This window comes from Carassius carassius, chromosome 50 (genome assembly GCF_963082965.1).
Source record: "Carassius carassius chromosome 50, fCarCar2.1, whole genome shotgun sequence".
Taxonomy (NCBI): Eukaryota; Metazoa; Chordata; class Actinopteri; order Cypriniformes; family Cyprinidae; genus Carassius; species Carassius carassius.
The window spans coordinates 11259417-11279469 of record NC_081804.1 but is presented as its reverse complement, the minus strand read 5'-3'; the positions used below and the strand labels follow the sequence as shown (position 1 = coordinate 11279469).

Genomic DNA, 20053 nt, shown 5'->3' with positions numbered 1-20053 from the left:
ACAGCTCCCAATATTATATTATCTAAATGCTAAAATATTCCTATTATGTCTGATGTGAGCGACCTGCAAGGCAGCACGGTATCCAAACTCATCTTTGTATTCTTCTTATCCAAATTTTCTGCAAAAATGAACACATTCATATTCAATTCAAATTTTTTGTACGTTTTTGTAAAACTTCAGTTTCTATTATTATCAGGACTCTTATGTTTTTTATACTGTAAGACAACTCCCATCCCAAAAAGAATGATTTAAAAAAAATGTCTTGCGTTTATTTGCGTACTGAATTTTGATTAGTTTAATTTTTGTTCTAATCAATTTCTATTTTCTACTCGGTGTCGTGTTGATTATCGTTCTCACGAGCGTTCAAAACTACTGTAAAAATTGTGTTTACACCGAACAAAGGACAAAAACTTTAAGAATATAAGGGTATATAAAATATAACAAATAAACTGATTTTTTTGGTCTTTGCGCCCGGGCCAAGCTGGTTTCTGATCGGCAAGATGATCTCTTAGCCTGGCCTGTTTAAAATGACCAAAACCCCTGTAAAACCAGCAAGTTAGACCAGTTTTGGTAGGCCAGTTAAAACAACGTTAGTCTGTCTTGAACATATGAGTATTAAGACTCGTCTTATTTGCTTCAGGAACTTTAAATCTAGTCAACATCGCGGGGTATTTTTTTTTTTGAAGTTGAAGAAAGAAGAAACAAACTAAAATGAAAGCGCATATTTTAGCTCATCTCTCCTTGCAACCACAGCATTTATAGCAGCTAAGAAAGAAAGAAAGGAAGGAAGGAAGGGAGGAAGGAAGGGAGGAAAGAATGAAGGAAGGAAGGGGAGGGGCCTGTGTTTCCTCACGCTGACGCTACTCGGTCATCAAGCTGCGACGCGACGTCAAGGGCACGCGAGGAGGCAGATCCGCGCTCTGAGTCTGGATTGGCGGGAGCTAATCCAGGGCTCAGATTACTTCGCCGAAGCGGAGACGCATTCCAGTCAGGAACAAATGTCTGTGCTGTAATCTATACCGCATGGATAGCTTTAGTTAGTGCCACATTATTTGCCTGAAGTTTTGAAACAGGTCAATCCCGTGGCGTTGTTCATGTTTGACGCGACACAGTCGCACAGAAGAGCTGCTGCGACAGTTTCTATATAAACCTCCTTTGCATTTCACACTACGTTATTGTGATTATTCAGCTGGTGCTACATTAAAGGTGCTAGGAAACTGCTGAAATCGAAAGGTACAGGTAGGTGATGACATGTATCAGATGAATTCAACATGCACTCTGACACTTGTTGCTAATAAACAGCAGGAAGTCAAGCAGATGTCTGCGTGTTTGGTTCTCACAGTGGTTTTCAAGGTTGGTTTCGAATTTAACAGTGAAAGGACTTTTAACTGAAAGGTTCTGGTTGCGTTGTCACACGAAGTTTATATGTTTGAGTTTCATTAAGTCGTTTAATGTTATTTTAAATCACTTATTTTTAGTAACCTATTTTAAATGCATTTATATTAGATCTGTAAATGGTATTCTTCTTAAAGCAAGTTCCTGTTGTGACAGCTTAGTGTGACAACATGCCCCACTGGTCAATAACTGGATATGTTCAGTAGCTGCTTTTTATTGATTCATTGATGTACAGTTCAGTGTGTTCAGACTTAAAAAAAAAAAAACCTCACTCTGAGAAATATTCACTCAGTAAATATTCAGTAAAAGTGTGACAACTAGCCCTGGTTTATTTACATGCATGTTTTACTGACAGCTTAGTTTGCAATGCATTACAGTCATTTTTTCCTAAAGAATGCAAAGCACATTGCAGGTGCTATCAGTTGACTGCTGGTTTCATGTGATCATAGGACATATGCTACTCTTTGTACAGCATGTACAGAAATGGAGCATTAGTTGTTGTTGGTTTTGTATAATTAAACCGCCGGAAGAGTCAGGATTAAGAGTGGAATTATTGCTGAACTGTATTTATTTAATAATTTTATAATAAAATATATTTGAATAATGTCAGATATTAAGACGTTAAGTCAGTTTCATTTGTTAATTTATTTATTTTCAGTTTATATATATATTTTTAATAATTATTATTTATTATTAGAATTAATAATAATGATTAAAAATAATTTGAAAAGTTGTATGAAAGTAAAATGGACTTGATTTGGTTCAAATGCGGTCCTCTCCTTTGCAAACCATAGACTGGGTTTCTGGGGTCACTTTTATGTTTGTGCCTCTGTCACTCTCAGCATTGCTCAAGTGTTATTTCAGATGTGTGTAGTTGTAACCTGTGTGTTTTGGAAACTGGTCCAGTCATGCTGCGTCTCGTGAGGAGCCAGGGCCGAGGGTTTTGGGGCTGTGTGTGCTGTCAGCGGAGGTTTCAGCATCAACATCTTCACCAGCAGAATCACAAGAGCGTCATAGCCATCCGCCGCGAGGATGTCAACGTGTGGGAGAGACGCGCTCCTCTGGCACCGCGACACGTCAGGGAGATCACAGCAGCTGGACACAAAGTGCTCGTGCAGCCCTCCAACAGACGGGCCATCCACGAAAAAGTGAGTCACTTTCACGGGTCTTTTTTTATTTTTTATTATTGGTTATTATTATTTATTGCATTAAATTGACCAAAAGTGACAGTAAAGACAATTACAGTAGATGTTTCAAAAGAACTCTACTTAAAATAAATGCTTCTTTTGAATGTTCTATTCATGAATCGTAAGAAATGTTTCCGTTTCCACAAAAAAATGATTAATAATAAGAAATGTTTCTTGAGTAACAAATCAGCATATATTATGATTTCTGAAGGATCATTTGACACTGAAAACTGGAGTTGTGTTGCTTATTTAACAAACGAAACCATGTAATAAATAATGGATAAATAAATAAAAATGGTCAATTAAAATGTAATCAGTAATCAAAGGAAGCTCTTAATGTGTTCTTTTCCCTCTTGATATTTCTGGTAGTTACATGAATGAAAATCTCATCCGACTGAGTAGAATCCAGACTGTTTCTGTTTTCAGTACTATGAAAAAGCAGGGGCGGTCATCCAGGAGGACATCTCAGAGGCGTCGCTCATCATCGGTGTGAAAAGGCCCCCGGAGGAAAAGGTGTACCCCAACAAGACCTATGCCTTCTTCTCTCACACCATTAAAGCACAAGAGGCAAACATGGGGCTCCTAGACGACCTTCTTAAAAAGGTGAAAGTCTCTTTACAGAATGTTTAAACTGAAAGCCGACTGCAATACTCTCTCTAGCGTCATAAGTATTTGGAAATATTTACTCAGGACAAGTGGCTTTCACAATATTCTCACGTGTCATCATCTCCTTCCCTTTTTAGAAAGTTCGACTCATTGATTATGAAAAAATGGTGGACCCAAATGGCTACAGAATTGTGGCGTTTGGACAGTGGGCTGGTGTTGCTGGTATGGGACCTTTTCCATGGTGTCAACATAATGTACAGTATCATCCGAGTTAAAAGGATCGTTCACCCAGAATTGAACCGACCTCATGTAGTTCCAAACTTTGAACATTTAAAACAAAATAACAAAATCTTAGCAACTCCAAACTTTGAATGGTAATGCATGTCTTTAAATGGTTCCCCTGCTGTTAGTTTAATATTTTGTCTGTATTCTGTACAGGAATGATTAACATTTTACACGGTCTGGGCCTGCGTTTTCTTGCGCTTGGACATCACACCCCATTTATGGTATTCGTTTTAAAATTACACAACTATTATAATGTCTACTTTTGAATTGGCACTTGCAATACTATGTGTGGTACTCCGTTATTGGCTCTTCAATATTTAGTAAATGATTTACTGCATTTTCCAGATTTGATTTTTTATTTTTTATAAATATCTATTTTCATATTTGTCACTTGACAGCACATTGGTATGGCGCACAACTATAGAAACGTCAGCCAGGCCATCCAGGCGGTGAGGGATTGTGGGTATGAAATATCCTTAGGTCTGATGCCCAAGTCCATTGGTCCTCTCACATTTGTTTTCACTGGCACCGGCAATGTTTCCAAGGTAAGTGTGCACTTATTGTTGTGTAAAGTTGTTTATGAGATGCTCTAAGAGCCTTAAAACATGTCAGCTTATGTTTACACTGAAAAACAGAGAAGTAGGAGAAGGAGTGATTTGTGTTCTAAAAGTGCTGCTTCTCCAGGGCGCCCAAGACATTTTCAACGAGCTCCCCTGTGAGTATGTGGAGCCTCACGAATTGAAAGAAGTGTCAGAGAGTGGAGGTATTTCTTGTATTTCCTGTGTTTTATGGTTACGTATAAGGCAGTAGTCAGCATTTTGTTGTGCCAGCAAATTGACTAATCTGCGTTACAGAAATGACCAAAGTGTACGGCACAGTGATCAGCAGACACCACCACCTGATACGAAAGAGTGACGGACTCTACGACCCCCTGGAGTATGAAATCCATCCGGAGCTTTACACGTCTCACTTCAGGGACACTGTGAGTAAATATACCAGGCAGCTGATTGGTTCGCCCTCTGGCTGCGACTTAAAGGAATAGTTCACCCACAAATGTAAATTTGTTGAAAATTTTACCACCCTTAGTCCAGCCGGTATGCAGATGAGTTTGTTTCTTCATTGGAACTGATTTGGAGAAATGTAGCATTACATCACTTGCTCACCAGTGGATCCTCTGCAGTGAATGGGTGCCGTCAGTGTCCAAACAGCTGATAAAAACATCACAAAAATCGACATTACACCAGTGCATCAATTAACATCTTGTGAAATGAAAAACTGCATGTTTGTATGAAGCAAATCTATTATTAAGATGTTTTTAATTTTTAATGTTGCTTCTAGCTAAAAGACAAGCTTCTGTCCGATATTGTTTTCACCAGTGAAAAAGTCATCTCATCCACATCAGGAGAGAAATATACACAGATCAAGAACTGTTTACATATGAAAAGAGTCCAGAACAGTTCGAAACAAATGTGGGTAGATTTTAATGTGAGAGACAAAAGAGGATGGACTTTATCATTGGAGGAAGTTGTGTTATGGATTATGGACTGGTAATTAAATAAGAAGTGATGGTTTAAAGTTTCTTACAAACATGCAGCTTTACACTTCTTCATGTTAACTAATGGACTGGAGTCGTGTGGATTATTGTGATATTTTTATCAGCTGTTTGAACTTCTCATTCTGATGGCACCCGTTCACTGCAGAGGAGGTGTACAAGTGATGCAATGCTAAATTTCTCCAAATCTGTTACAATGAAAAGACAAACTCATCTACATCTTGGCTGGAATGAGAGTGAGTACATTTTCAACAAGTCTTCATTTCTGGGTGAACTATACTATAACTTTAAGGTACGATTGCACTTACCTCAAGAGTAGTTCATTGCAATAATTTTGACTTAATGGACCCTTTTGCCAAGTTTCACCAAAATGTCTTTAACGTGACTGCACCATTATCGACTGCATTGTGTGAAAAGCAAAAGTGACTGTAATGCATTATTGTGTTTGCACAGGTGGCCCCATACACAACCTGCCTGATAAACGGCATATACTGGGACCCTCACACACCCAGACTGCTGCGGCGACTGGACGCCCAGCGACTGATTAGACCCGTTATACCTGCATCATCATCACCTGATCTCGGCTGCCCTGCACTTCCCTACAAGTGAGCTTTTACTCTTATTGTTGGTCTCCAAAATGACAAAAAACAACATATAGTATCTTAATAACCAATCCTTATAAAGTCGTATGATTTGTTTGGGAAACCGCCTTGTCTGATCCTCTGTGAATTTCAGGTTCTTGGCCATCTGTGACATCTCTGCTGACACAGGCGGCTCCATTGAGTTCATGACTGAGTGCACCACTATTGAGAAGCCCTTCTGCATGTATGATGCCAACCAGCATATTGACAATGACAGGTGTGCACTACTTCCTCCAAACTCTAGCAGATTAGGGTTCCTCAGTTAGAAGCGAAAGCAGAACCTTTTTAGTGCTTAATAGAACACTTTTTATGAGGTTCCATAAAGAACCATGCTTTGGCAAGTCCTATTTCCAACCTTCAGGGTGTTATAATAAATGATAAAAGCAAGTTGTGTCACTTAGGTACTTCTGTTTTCAGTGGAGAAAAGTATCCTCAAATAACTCAAGCTGGTCACACTTGCATATTCTGCTCAAAACAAAAAAGGACATAATTTGAACAATTTGAGCATTTTAACCTCACATTTTTTCAAATTAGTAGATGTTTGAAGAATATCACATACCTGTTGAGAATGTGTAGACAGCCTGTATAGTGTGTGGATGAGCTCTAGAAAATCAATAATGAGGTGGGATTAAAAAGGATATTACAGGTACAGATTAAAAAAAAGGCAGAAATGAAGAACCCAATTCATTAACACAAAGGACCATTTCAGCATAAAGGAACCAATCCCCCATCGGCATTGACTCAAAACACCATAGCATTTCCCTGCCAACACTCAGGCATCATCTCACATGTGCATTATCAAATATAGTTTTTAAACATCCTCTGGTTTTTCTGTGCAGTGTGGAAGGTAATGGCATTCTCATGTGCTCCATCGATAACCTGCCTGCCCAGATGCCCATTGAGGCGACTGAGTATTTTGGGGACCGGATGTTCCCCTACATCTGGGAGATGGTAAGATATGACACGGGGTGGTGAGTAATGAGATGCTTTGCTCTGGAGAGAATCGCTCTGAAATCTGGTGTGCTCATGACTGAGAGTTTGTTTTTTTCTTGGTTTGTTGAATTTAATATGTGATGGATACTGCTGTTGATAATTTGAGCAGATTTATAATAATAGTCTTCATCCCACAGCTCCCATCAGATGCTACCAGATCACTAGAGGAAGAGGACTTCTCTCCACAAGTCAGAGATGTAAGTGTATCAAGAGGGTGACTTTACAACGTTCCTTTTAGGGTTTTTTTTATTTTATTTATGGAGAAATGCTTCCTCTGTGTTTTTGTGCGGTCTGGTACTTCTGCACAAAAATGCTGCACAGAAGGCAGACTCAGAAATGTGTGGTAAAACTTGAATCAGAGCTAAATGGGCGGCGTTTCAGCTGGAGCCCATCCACACATCCATTGATTTTCAGTATGGAACTAAAGCTGAGAAATCTGAAATACACATTTCTGTTTACTTCGAGGTAAGGGGCAGAATCTAAGATCAGTACAGTTCAATGTAGCTCGAATGGAATTGCAAAAAAATGAATCTTTTCCACACATACACTACCGATCAAACATTTGGGGTCTGTAAGATTTTTCTAGTGTTTTTGAAAGTAGTCTCTTTTGCTAACCAGGACTGCATTAATTTAAAAAAATACATAGTTAAAAACAGAAATATTCAGTTCTGAATGGTACATAACCTTGCATCTTATTCATGTGGCCATATTTCAGGAGCCAGGTGCTTGGTGCAGATATAAATCAAAATGCCACTTTTTGTTAGAATCTATTTAGTGCATATTGCAGTAGCAATATTTGTATCAAATGCATCGTTTTTCTCAATCTAGGCTGTGATTACATCCAATGGGAAGTTGACGCCTAAATTTGAATACATCCAGAAACTTCGAGAAAGGAGGTAGGGGATGCTATTTATTTCAGTGAAGTCCATTCATTCCAGAGCTCTTTAAGGGTTTGAGTCTGTTTTGTCCGATTGGACATATGTCCGTAATGTTCTTTAAATGTTGCATTGGATCATATGCTTGCATGCTGAGGATGATGTGCTCATTCTGAAGATTTCTTCCAAGGTTGAAAGACAGGTAAAAACACTGCCGTATCCGAGCTCCCAACAGCCTTGATATGCTCTCTTATCACTGTAGATTAAACTGTTACGCCTGAATGTAGACTCTGCTTATACAGGATGCAAAAAATAAGAGCGCCAGGCTCATATATCAGAAACTACACTCAGTATAAATATTAGTGTGGCGGTGGAAAGAGAACACGGTTGCAATTACAAACAGAATTAAATTTGCTCACATCTTAGGATATATATATATATATATAAAAAATAATGCAAGTTTCCGCACACTGTATTTCTGTAATATTTTAGACTAATTTGTAAATACCCAATGAAACCAGTATGAAAGCAAGCCTGTTTAGCTCAGTTTTGTGAGGCGAATGAATTTCCCGGAGTTTGAAACATTAAATCTTAGTAAGTTCACACACTGCAAAATTGAAAAGAAAAACAAGTTGACCGTGTTTGTTTTGTTCAGACAGAAGTTTCGGTTCCTGTGCATCCTCCTGCGCTCCCTTTAAACCTTGCTTGGCTAGAGCACACGTCCTGAGTGCATTCTCTCGTGGGTAGACAATCTTACTCTCTCACCGCTGCCACAGTCTCTCCCACTCGCTCTTTTTCTTGGGATTTTTTGCATGCCAGAAAAATAAATCAGTGCACCAGTTCTTTTAAGTTTCTTAAGTCCAATTATTCTCCAAGGTAAGCTTCTTTTTCACGAGCCAATTCATGGCCATTAATTGATTATATCATGTTTTTTAATTATTTTCATTAAATGGAATAACGCATTCCTTTCATATTTTCTTTCTCATTCAAGACATAATCAAAGCTTCCTTTGTCAGCACGACTTTTGTGCCGTCTCTGTCTCATTCATTGATGAGGAGCCAGGTTGACAAAACATTACACTGAATTTGCAAGTCTGTTTGTGTCCATTGTGGTCTGTGCTTAATGGAGCCGCCCACAAGCCAACATTGGCCTTCATTTAGTCAATGTAAAGCTTTAAAGAACCACCATTTGACTTGTTTTGATTTACTTGTTCTTGTCCTGAATGAAGAGAGCCTTTGTCTCTGATCTAAGGTCATCGGATTACGAGATGCACTATAGACAAAATGAGTGTATTATTAGTGTGTTTAAAATTAATTATTTTTTTATATTAAATGCGTAGTTAAAAGCAATATTATATTCGATGTTATAAAATTCTTATAATAGTTATTATTATTATTATTATTATTTCAATGTTATTACATTTTAGCATTGTATTTATTTAAAAATATTTATTCTTAATTTTCTTTACTTTTTTAAATGGTGAAAAAATTATTTTAATGCTATTACAGTTTAAAACTAAAATGTATTTTTTCTACCACTAAATATATAAATTAATTATAATTACATTTATTTTATAACCATATAATAAAAATAAAAAAAACATTTAAAAAATATTCAAATTATTATAAAATAAAATAATACAACTATAATTATTTAAAAATAAGAAATTATAGTTTTGCACATTCACATAATAAATTGTCTTTTATCATTTGGCTGTTGGTGCTGATTAATAATAGCCACTGTCACTTTCAAACCAATCAGCTTTCCATTAGCCACTGCAGCAAATCCATGTGACCGACAGTAATGTGTGCACATTTACAGTGCTTTTATAAATTTTTATTGATTTAGGGTTTTCATGCTCTTTAACACCCTTTAACTGTTGTAAAAATGACAGTTAAGGCCAAGCCAAAACTTCATATTTGATATGAAAGTGTTCCATATTATGAACTAATGCACCTAATTATGGGAGTTTTTAGATATAGCATTAATAGCAGTAAAACCCTGATCTAAAACACGTTTAGTGGTTCTGCATGTCTAGTTTAATGATATTTTGAGAAAGGCATGCAGGTGGTTGGGGGTTAAGTGTTAAATTTTTTTCAGATCCAATTAGGCTGAGCGACGGGGTGCTTGGATCACGTGTCTCCCAGTAGACCTGCGGAGTGAAACGTTGATTCAACAGCCCTCTTAAACTGCTTTAACTATATTCTGAATGGAGAACTGGCTGATCCAGAAGTAGATCTGTATGTTTTCCTTCAGTTTATTCGGCACCCTCTCTGCTCCTGAAGTGCCTTTGATCATTTCTGTGTGTTTTTGATGGTTTACTCTTGTCGAAAAAAATGAAAAAATAATTTTTGGTGTGTTTTTTTTAAATTCCATTAATCTCATCTCCAGGACAATTCTACAAGATCTTCTCGTGTTCTTTTGTGGGTTTTGCATCCCTTTCAATCGGTTTAAGATCACTATCCAGCAGGATATGTTTTGTGATTTCACAGATTGCTTGGCTAGAGAGAGAGATAGTGTGTGTGTGTGTGTGTGTGTGTTAGTAGTAATGGCTGTACCATCTGGCAAACAGGGAGTCGGAGCAGATCTTAAAGAAAGGAGGAATGAAGCGGGTGCTTTTGCTGGGCTCAGGCTATGTGTCTGGGCCAGTTATTGAGTATCTCACCAGGGAGGCTGGCACTCAGGTCACAGTGGGTATGTTCCCATTGCAAAATCCATCTGGAATGCGGTTTTACTGCAGTGTAGAATTTACAGTCGCAGTTCTTTAAAAAAAAAATCTTGTGTGATCTTTGCATCTTTGCATTGCAGCATCAAATCTGTTGAATCAGGCTGAGGACATGGCAGCCAAGTATCCCAACACCATCGCTGTGATGCTGGACATCACCCGCCAGGAAGGCCACCTCGAGTCTCTGATCAAAGACCACGACATCGTCATCAGGCATTATCATAAACTTTATTCACTAAATTATCTACTTTAACATACACTTTTAAAGCTAATTTTGTCATTTCTTGTTGTTTTTGTTATCTAGCATGCTGCCATATGCGTTTCATCCACATGTAGCTAAGCAATGCATTAAAATGAAGGTAAACATGGTGACCGCCAGTTACTTGAGCCCAGCCATGAAAGAGCTTCAGAAGAGGTGGGGAACTCCGTTTCTTAGAACAATATTTAATATTAAAGTTTAATTTTAACTTCAACCTGAAATTAAAGTTTTGTCATCATTTTCTTCCTCATGTTGAGGGAGAAGGATATCCTGTTTTTATTTTGGTTATTGTTGTTTTTTGTTTTGGTTTGCTTTTGTTTTGTTTGGCTTTGTTGTGGGTTTGTTTTGCTTTGCTTTACTTTTGTTTTGGGTTTTTTGTTTGTTTTGTTTTGGTGCATGTTGCACCAGTTTAATTTTGTTTGTCTTTGATCTTGATTTTGAGAACAAACACTTGTCAGATATTAATAAGCAGTGAAACAGTTTTGTTCAAATACTATTTTTAATAATATATATATATATATATATATATATATATATATATATTTTAAGAAATAACAAAGATAATTAAATATTATTATTACTATATTATAACTGCTTAAAGATGGAGGATTTTTCTTAATTATGAAAAATAATTTTCAGGACAGTTGACTTTATGGTTCCCAAAAAATATCAAATTGATATTACAAAAAATGTGCATCATGACATTGATGCAACTGTTGCAAACAAATTGAGACGGTGAGTTTTGTGAGTGAATCATTCAGACTTTTTTTCAGTTTTGTCAACTTTTATCATTTTTTTGTGTTTTGGAGAACTGTCACGTAAGTTTAAAACAGTGACTGAAAGTATCTTTCTCTGACCTTGTTGGATTTTAACTGGCACTGGTTGACATCATTAATACATGCACGTGGCTTCACCATGATTGGCTGTTGTTTCCCAAGTGCCGAGGAAGCTGGCATCACCATCGTCAATGAGATTGGTCTGGACCCTGGCATTGATCACATGTTGGCCATGGAGTGCATCGACAAGGCCAAGGCAGACGGTTGCACTGTAGGTATTGCATGCATGCATTCATGTTTGTTTACCCCTTGGATGTGTTGATTGGTATTTGCGATAGAGTGACATACTGTCGCACCATTGGTGCACTTATCACCACGTCCGCAAGAAATATTGACAGACCTCAACAAATGTTCATGGCATCTTGAATGTTCATTTTTGCTTAGTAAGCAGTCAGGCAGAACATGGTCTTCTTGTAATTACTCCAAATTTCAACCACTGTTTCTTGACAGGTGGAATCGTACAGCTCTTTTTGTGGTGGTCTTCCTGCCCCAGAGTGCTCAGACAACCCACTGCGATACAAGTTCAGCTGGAGTCCGTACGGCGTCCTGCTCAACACCATCAGTCCAGCCATCTATCTGAAAGACAATCAGGTGATACAGGCTCACTACAAAAATCATGTTCAGTCTACATGATTTTAGCCTGATTTTGGCACCGTCTGCTTGACGGAGGTTGTTGTGGGGATCTCCTGTAGTGTGTCATAGTGGACGACAACTGACGGCAAGTCTGCAATGCTTCACGACATCACCGGCATATTTATTTATGTATTTTTTTCGTCGTCCACGACAAGTTCCATCACGTTTAGACCCTGGCCAATGGGAGCAAAGAAACGCCTATGTACATGCCTTTTAAACAAGCTGAAATGAAAGAGAGACAATGTGAGAGAGAAATGTGGTTTTGTCTGTTCAGGTGATCAGTGTTCCTCCTGGCGGGGCTCTCCTGGATGTCACAAAGCCCATGGACTTCATGCCTGGTTTCAACCTGGAGGGCTTCCCCAACCGGGACAGCACTAAATACGCGGAGCCGTACGGAATTGAGTCCGCTCGCACACTCATCAGAGGAACTCTGCGCTTCAGGGTATTCATGCTAATGAGATGTAAAGACGAGTGTAAGCTCAGTGTTGCTCCCATGTTTGTCCATCATCATGTACTGTGTGTGTCTGCAGGGCTTCTCCTCTGCAATGAGTGGCTTCGTCAAACTGGGACTCATCAGCACCGAGCCCTGTCCACTGCTGGGACACACGGCTTCTCCTGTCTCATGGGTGTGGATTTATGGATCTTTTTTCAATATACTCATGAAATTTAGTTGCCTTAATGAAATTATATACTTTTAATACAAAATAATAATAATATAAATGTCATTGTGTCACAGAAAGAGCTTCTCTGTAAGCAGATTGGCTTGTCCACATCTGTGAGCAGCCGTGTCTTTGAGGATGCCATTTATGAGCGGATTGGACAAGATGACTTCAGAATGCAGAGTCTCAGATGGTGGGTCGAGGAATTGACTAACAATACTTTATAGATCTCTATCACAGTGGCTCCTGATATATAGTGCTTGGGAGTAACTGATTACATGTTCTCTGGAGTACATGATCAGGTTCCAAAAACGTTTCCATTGTAATTAGATTATATTACATTTTAAAATGCTCATAAATCACATGTTACTTTTTATGCATTACATGATTACAAATTTTATTCTCCCTTGTTCTTCTTTTTATCCCTCTGTTAAGTTTTACTTTCTAAAAAAACCCTTTTGTATGTATTTTCTAATACAGAGAGTATTTGCCAAGTACTGTAGAATGGCCATGTAAATGTCATGAAAAGTAAAAAAAAAAAAAAGTGTCGACAAAAGTACCTTTCAGTCAATTCCACCACATATGAGACGCTGCTAAACTCTGCCGATGTACAAACTGACCAAAATATTTACAATCCTAGAAGACTTTGACCATGTCATTGCTGTGTAATGTTTGTTTTTGTGATTTCTAAACGTTTATCAGACCTCTTTGATATTTACTTAAGGTCCAGATAAGTTTTAAAGCTATTAACTCAGTAGTGTAACAACAAATTTGTGTTTGTCTTTTATTTGATTTTATTTCTCTTTTAGTTTTTTTAAATGATTAATAATGTTATTTATTTAATGAATGTAGTAAACATCACTTAGAACTTCAATGCAAAAAACACTATACATACTCCAACAGATACAATATTAAATAAATCATATTATTAGCTCCTATAATACTTCATTTTAATTATTAATAATGCCCTTGTAATGTCTTCATATTTATGAAAGTGTATTTGTAAATATGAAGTAAGATGACACAGTATATCTGACTGACTGGATGACTCCCATCAGGCTCGGGATGCTCAGTGAAGAGCCGGTTCCTCACGCCGAAACCATCTTAGCAGCAGTTGCTAAGCATCTGGAGGCTAAACTGTCTTTCAGTAAGTTCTTATGCCATTCTGTCTTACGTAATGAGCATAAGTCTCTTAAACTAAACCTGAAGTCCAGCTGCACATAAATTCATGTTGTTTTTGGATCGTTCTGTCTGGTGCAGCTAAAGGTGAGCGCGATATGGTCATAATGAGGAACGATGTTGGTATCAGACACCCAACGGGCGAGCTGGAGACCAAACACCTCAGTCTGGTTGTTTACGGGGATCCCAATGGATACTCAGCCATGGCTAAAACTGTGGGCTACCCAGCAGCCATTGCAGCCCGTATGGTGCTCAACGGTCAGTGCAACTCGACTTGAATATGCAAATCTAACGGCACGTTACAAAAATATAAAAATTTATTTTATTTAGAGATGCACCAATATTTAAAGCTGGGCCAATACAGATTATCCTTAAGTAGTGATATTTTGCCCAATATTATATATATATATAAAAAAAATTAAGATCTCTCTGTGAATCAAATGAAACTATTTCTTTTTAAGTTCTATTTTTTACCAATTTATTTCGGCATTTTTTTTTTCCAACTTTTACTGTATTTCTAAACTTTATTTATTTCTAAAAGGTTACATGGAAAATATAACTTACAAATATAACACAATGCATGTTGTATTTTAATTTAAAACTTTATTTTATTTGCATTTGATAACAGGTAATGTGAGGTCCCGTGATCATTTGGCTATAATATTTTGCCTTAAATCTAGAATTCTATCTTAAATATACCTGTTTTACTTATTGGACCAAAACCAATAACATTATAAAGTCACAGTTATTTTCTAATACTAATATATCATGCATCCTGAGTTTAATTCCACTGTAATTACAGCAGTAGTTCATATTCTGTTCTTAATTATTAAAATATTAAATTAATAACAGATTTCCTGGATGTAATTTCACACAATGCCTAGACGCTGCTCTTATAACATCACTTTGACTTGATGTGAATGTGTGACATCCCACCGCAGGTGAACTGACCACTAAAGGCCTGGTGGTGCCGATGACGAAGAACATCTACAGTCCGGTGCTGAAGAGACTGCAGGAGGAGGGTCTCCAGTGCATCACCACGAGCACCATCTCAGAGTAACCACACACCTGAAGATCTCATTTCTGTGCCACATGTGTAATTAAACCCAAACATCCATTACTGCTCATATCCCACAATGAACGGTTGCGATCTTTAACTCCAATTCAGAGTGATCCAACGGTTAGTACTTAGTTTCTAAAATAGTTACACAGTCTATAGATGTTTGTATTAATTGACAATTACTGTTCCTTTTTATCAGTGTTGTCATAAATTAGGAGTGTACTGTAAATGAGCTCCCACAAATCACTTTGACACAGAACCATCCCAATTCCACTTCCTGGCATTGAAAAATAACTGTAAAGACAGTTATTATTTTCTTACCCTTGTACGAAAAAAGGGTTTAAACATGAACTTCTGCCTCGTTTCAAAACAAGCAGTAACATCATATTTATGCAAAACTTGATGTCATGTTGAGTACTACTGATAAAATTGTCAATTTTCTGTAAAAGTATAGCATCATGTCAACTGAATATTTCTTAAATGTGAATCTTGGCACTATAGTGAATTATATATATAAAAAAAAACATAAACGTGAATTGGCATTAAAATAATCTCTAGACCATTTTAAGCATAGCATGTCCAAAGAGTTGTTTTAAAACTAGCTTTTCTCCAATAAAACATTTTTGTTTTCTTTCATTGTTTTTATATTTCTTGTTTTTCTTCTAAAATATATAAAATATAGTTGTTGTTTTTTCATCTTCAGTAGACAGAAATAAGAGTAAATACACTTTAAACCCCTCTTTTATGACATAATAAAGTATGTGTGTGTGTGTGTGTGTGTATATACATTAGTTATATATATTCGAAATTAATACTTTATTTACCAAGGATGCATTAAATTGATCAAAAATGACAGGAAAGACATCAAAATATTTCCATTTCAAATGAATACTGTTTGTTTGTTTTAAAACTAGCTTTTATCCAAACTTTTGTGTTTTCTTTCATTGTTTTATATTCTTTGTTTTCTTTAAATAAACGTCTAAAATAAGATGTAATCTTCTTTAGAATTTTTTTTTTGTTTGTTGTTGTTTAAAAATGACCTTTCTCCCGTCTCTTTGGCCCTTGTTGAGCGCCCGGTGGCAGCCAGAAACACAGTCTGCATTGTTGGTGGTGTGGGGCCATCAGTGCGGTCACTATAAAGTAGGCCACCAAGCGCAGGATAATTGGTTATGTGCTTATTAGAAGTTAAAAATGCAAATGAAGGTACCAGTAGCACCTCAAGACCATGTCTGGCCATTTGACCCATATTTTTGTGTAAATGACCTTTTGCTCTTAAGACTGGATTAGAATTGAGGAATAATTACAAGCGATTCTTCAAAGAGATTATTCCATAACTCATGTAGCTGTCATCTTCGTCACCAAACCCTTAAGCCGTGGACTTATAATAATCGGTTCCTGAAGATGCAGTGGCTTAAGGAATGATCTGATCGTTGTCAGAACAGAAACACTGTCTCGGAGGCTTAAGCCAAGATGAATTTGAGGAGGGCTGAGGCAGAAGTTAACTGAAAAACAACCCTATTTGGCGAAGGTCCTTGAGGAAGCCTGTCTTTGTTCTCGGTTATTGAGCCCTGGGCCAGATGGAGAACTGAAGGACTGCTGGTTGGTTGGTCTTGGTGGTTTGGCAGTCAGGATGCTGAGGTAGCAAGAAAAAGCTCAGTTCAGAATTAACAGCTGACACGAGGCAAGCGGCTGCTGTCTGGAGACTGTAATCAACACGAGTCTGTCCTGAGGGCAGATGAAAACTAGAATATTAGACAATATCAAGACAATTACGGAGACTTTAAAGATCTTGGTACCAAAAAAAAAAAAAAAGCTCAACGCTATATGAAAATGCTACAAATAATGGTCTGAGTTCAATATAAAATTTTGATTCGTCGCTTGTTTTATTTTATTGTTTATTTTGAAAATACAGAGGAAATTAAAATGAAAGTGTATGGACTTTCTTTTAAATGCAGAAATTTGAAGCTTGTTTTTTTTATTTTATAACGCCCTTACATTAATATTTAATCATTTTTTTGTATCAACAAAATCATTTTTATGTACATAATATAAAATATATAATACATTTTTATTATATAATGTACATAAAATATATATAATATGTCATTTATGGAGCTCTCTCTTGCTCTCTATCTATAGAGGGTGTCAGTTTTTTAAATATAATTAAATATATATAATCTTATATTTAAATAAATATATTAGTTGAGGGTTAAGGGTCAGATTTCTTCAAATAAATTAATAATTTTATTCAACATGAATGCTTAAATTTGATAGATATTTCAATTTCAAATTAATGCTGTTCTTTTGAACTCTTTATTAATTAAAGAATCCTGAAAACAGTTTTTACAAAAATATTAAATACACAGAAAAAAAGCATTGAGTGTTTTTAACATGAAGCATGTTAATATGTTTTGTCTACATTTATTGAAACGGTAACAGTTTTAACGTTTTCAAATTGTCCTTTTTTTAAGTTTCTTGCTGATTTACTTTATTAGTTTAAAGAAGGGATTAGAATTAATGTGCACATTATTAAATGAACTATTCCTTAAAAATATATAAAAAAAAAAAAAACAAGAATTATAAAGTCCCAGCATATACAGACCAGTCTCCTTGCGTGCTTTCTCGTTTCATTTAATCCTACGAACAGACAAAAACATCTTGTACAGCTAAACAGTGTCAGTATGTAATGCATCCTCTTACATCAGTAACAAAACGGTGAGGCATCAGAAAAATTAAAACATCATTTCAAATGTGACTAAATTATTCAAACGCAACCATGTCTTGTAAAGAACTAGTGCCTCAAATATAAAATTCTAGACATAAATAGAAATTTGGTCCATCGACATGGTTGCTGTAATATTATTTACACATAAGAATATTATTTCCTGCCCTTTATCCATGACTGATTTTGCCACTTTTTTGTATATCTGTATGAAAACACTGTGGCTAAAATTCTAAAAATAGACTAATTTAAAACAGTTTACGGAGTGTTCCATTTAAACAAGCTTTTAAGCAAATAAATATGACACTATGAGAAGACATTAGTACGTAAGACATTAGCACAAGGTGGCGATTTAAGAGAGAAATGGGGAATAAAAATGTGGATTGTACAAAGGCACACGTTTAATGACAGCGCTGCACCCAGCAGAGCGCGATCAGTCCAGAGAGATGGACCGGGGGAAACAAAAACATTCTTAGCTAGAAAATACAAGTCTTTTTCCTGTGCCGGCTCGTCACTATGGTTACACTAAAGATTCCAGACTCTCGGCCGCACTCGAGACGCCTCCTGGGACCGTGCCGTTGTTGTCGGAAGACTGAAACGCTTGCTCCTCTTCTTGGGTGTTGACCAAACTCAGGATGGCTTTGTAAAGGAACTGATACTGATCCTATCACACCAAAAAAAAAAAAAATGTATAAATTAACAAAAAATATTTCCCTGGTGGATTGGAGTTAATTCCACCTCAGGGCAGGATTATTCATGACTGACTTTTCTGCCATCTCCACATAGATGGAAAAAACATTTCGGTCTAAATGCCAATAGTCTACAGACACGTGGAAAACACTGAAGTTACAAAAAATAAATATCAAATATAAAAGAGCACATACATACTATAAAAACTTAAAAGTAATTAAAAAAACTAGTAAAATAAAATCTTATTGGGTCTTTAAACTTATATTTTATATTTAATACATTATAAAAAAAAATAAAATTGCATATTATATATAATTAATTATCAAAATACATGTAAATAGGGTAAAATGTATATATATATATATGTATATATGAATTTTGATCTATAAAATAACTCAATAATATAAAGTATTATAATTTATTATATAATAAATTCATAATAACAGACATATTTATATATATATATATACAGTACAGACCAAAAGTTTGGACACACCTTCTTATTCAAAGAGTTTTCTTTATTTTCATGACTATGAAAATTGTAGAGTCACACTGAAGGCATCAAGGGCTATTTGACCAAGAAGGAGAGTGATGGGGTGCTGCGCCAGATGACCTGGCCTCCACAGTCACCAGACCTGAACCCAATCGAGATGGTTTAAGGGTGAGCTGGACCGCAGACAGAAGGCAAAAGGGCCAACAAGTGCTAAGCATCTCTCGGGGAACTCCTTCAAGACTGTTGGAAGACCATTTCAGGTGACTACCTCTTGAAGCTCATCAAGAGAATGCCAAGAGTGTGCAAAGCAGTAATCAAAGCAAAAGGTGGCTACTTTGAAGAACCTAGAATATGACATATTTCAGTTGTTTCACACTTTTTTCTTATGTATATAATTCCATATATAATTCCACATGTGTTCATTCATAGTTTTGATGCCTTCAATGTGAATCTACAATTTTCATAGTCATGAAAATAAAGAAAACTCTTTGAATGAAAGGTGTGTCCAAACTTTTGGTCTGTACTGTATATATATATATATATATATATATATATATATATATATATATATATATATATATATATATATATATATATATATATATATATATATATATATATATATATATATATATATATATATTTATAATCCATTTATTATAATTTATGTGTGTGTGTGTGTGTGTGTATATATACATATATATATACAGTCGTGGCCAAAAGTTTTGAGAATTACAATTTACAGGCAAGTGTGAGCGCATCTGCACGCACAGTGAGGCGAAGATGAAGATGGCCTGGTGTCAAGAAGGGCAGCAAAGAAGCCACTTCTCTCCAAACAAAAACATCAGGGACAGATTGCTCTTCTGCAGAAAGTATAGTGAATGGACTGCTGAGGACTGGGGCAAAGTCATATTCTCTGATGAAGCCCCTTTCCGATTGTTTGGGGCATCTGGAAAAAGGCTTGTCCGGAGAAGAAAAGGTGAGCGCTACCATCAGTCCTGTGTCATGCCAACAGTAAAGCATCCTGACACCATTCATGTGTGGGGTTGCTTCTCATCCAAAGGAGTGGGCTCAATCACAATTCTGCCCAAAAACACAGCCATGAATAAAGAATGGTACCAAAACACCCTCAAACAGCAACTTCTTCCAACAATCCAACAACAGTTTGGTGAAGAACAATGCATTTTCCAGCACGATGGAGCACCATGACATAAGGCAAAAGTGATAACTAAGTGGCTCGGGGACCAGAATGTTGAAATTTTG

General features: G+C 36.5%; 2 protein-coding genes across 8 annotated transcripts in view; one reads left to right on the top strand and one right to left on the bottom strand.

Moving 5' to 3' along the window:
- The first annotated feature begins 864 nt into the window (after positions 1 to 864).
- On the top strand, positions 865 to 15395 carry aass (aminoadipate-semialdehyde synthase). Of its 3 annotated transcripts, none has more exons than XM_059546702.1 (24): positions 865 to 1000; positions 2302 to 2543; positions 3009 to 3185; positions 3326 to 3410; positions 3627 to 3694; positions 3872 to 4018; positions 4158 to 4236; positions 4328 to 4455; positions 5479 to 5630; positions 5761 to 5883; positions 6506 to 6617; positions 6797 to 6856; positions 7488 to 7555; positions 10107 to 10228; positions 10343 to 10472; positions 10564 to 10674; positions 11457 to 11565; positions 11805 to 11945; positions 12262 to 12429; positions 12518 to 12613; positions 12724 to 12839; positions 13705 to 13793; positions 13907 to 14083; positions 14767 to 15395. In XM_059546702.1, the coding sequence occupies exons 2-24, from the start codon at positions 2304 to 2306 to the stop codon at positions 14883 to 14885; spliced, it is 2817 nt and encodes a 938-aa protein (XP_059402685.1). In that variant the 5' UTR covers positions 865 to 1000; positions 2302 to 2303; the 3' UTR covers positions 14886 to 15395. The 3 variants fall into 3 exon arrangements, with proteins under 3 accessions (XP_059402685.1, XP_059402684.1, XP_059402683.1); XM_059546701.1 differs by having other exon boundaries at positions 881 to 1232; positions 2300 to 2543; XM_059546700.1 differs by lacking the exon at positions 865 to 1000 and having other exon boundaries at positions 2138 to 2543.
- A 2192-nt stretch (positions 15396 to 17587) lies between these two features.
- The window catches only part of LOC132133081 (receptor-type tyrosine-protein phosphatase zeta-like), a 57034-nt gene continuing 54568 nt past the window's right edge, over positions 17588 to 20053 (bottom strand). For all 5 annotated transcript variants that reach the window (XM_059545777.1, XM_059545778.1, XM_059545780.1 and 2 more), the window contains one exon: positions 17588 to 18271. In XM_059545777.1, coding sequence (XP_059401760.1) covers positions 18128 to 18271 — 144 coding nt within the window. In that variant the 3' untranslated portion in view covers positions 17588 to 18127. The remainder of the gene's footprint in view (positions 18272 to 20053) is intronic.

What these genes read in the sequence shown, in the direction of transcription:
- aass (XM_059546702.1), top strand. Translation starts at nt 2,304, where the DNA reads ATGCTGCGTCTCGTGAGGAGCCAGGGCCGAGGGTTTTGGGGCTGTGTG. An exon ending in GCACCGGCAATGTTTCCAAG is followed by an intron (nt 4,019 to 4,157) that starts GTAAGTGTGCAC and finishes CTGCTTCTCCAG; the next exon opens with GGCGCCCAAGACATTTTCAA. An exon ending in CGTCTCACTTCAGGGACACT is followed by an intron (nt 4,456 to 5,478) that starts GTGAGTAAATAT and finishes GTGTTTGCACAG; the next exon opens with GTGGCCCCATACACAACCTG.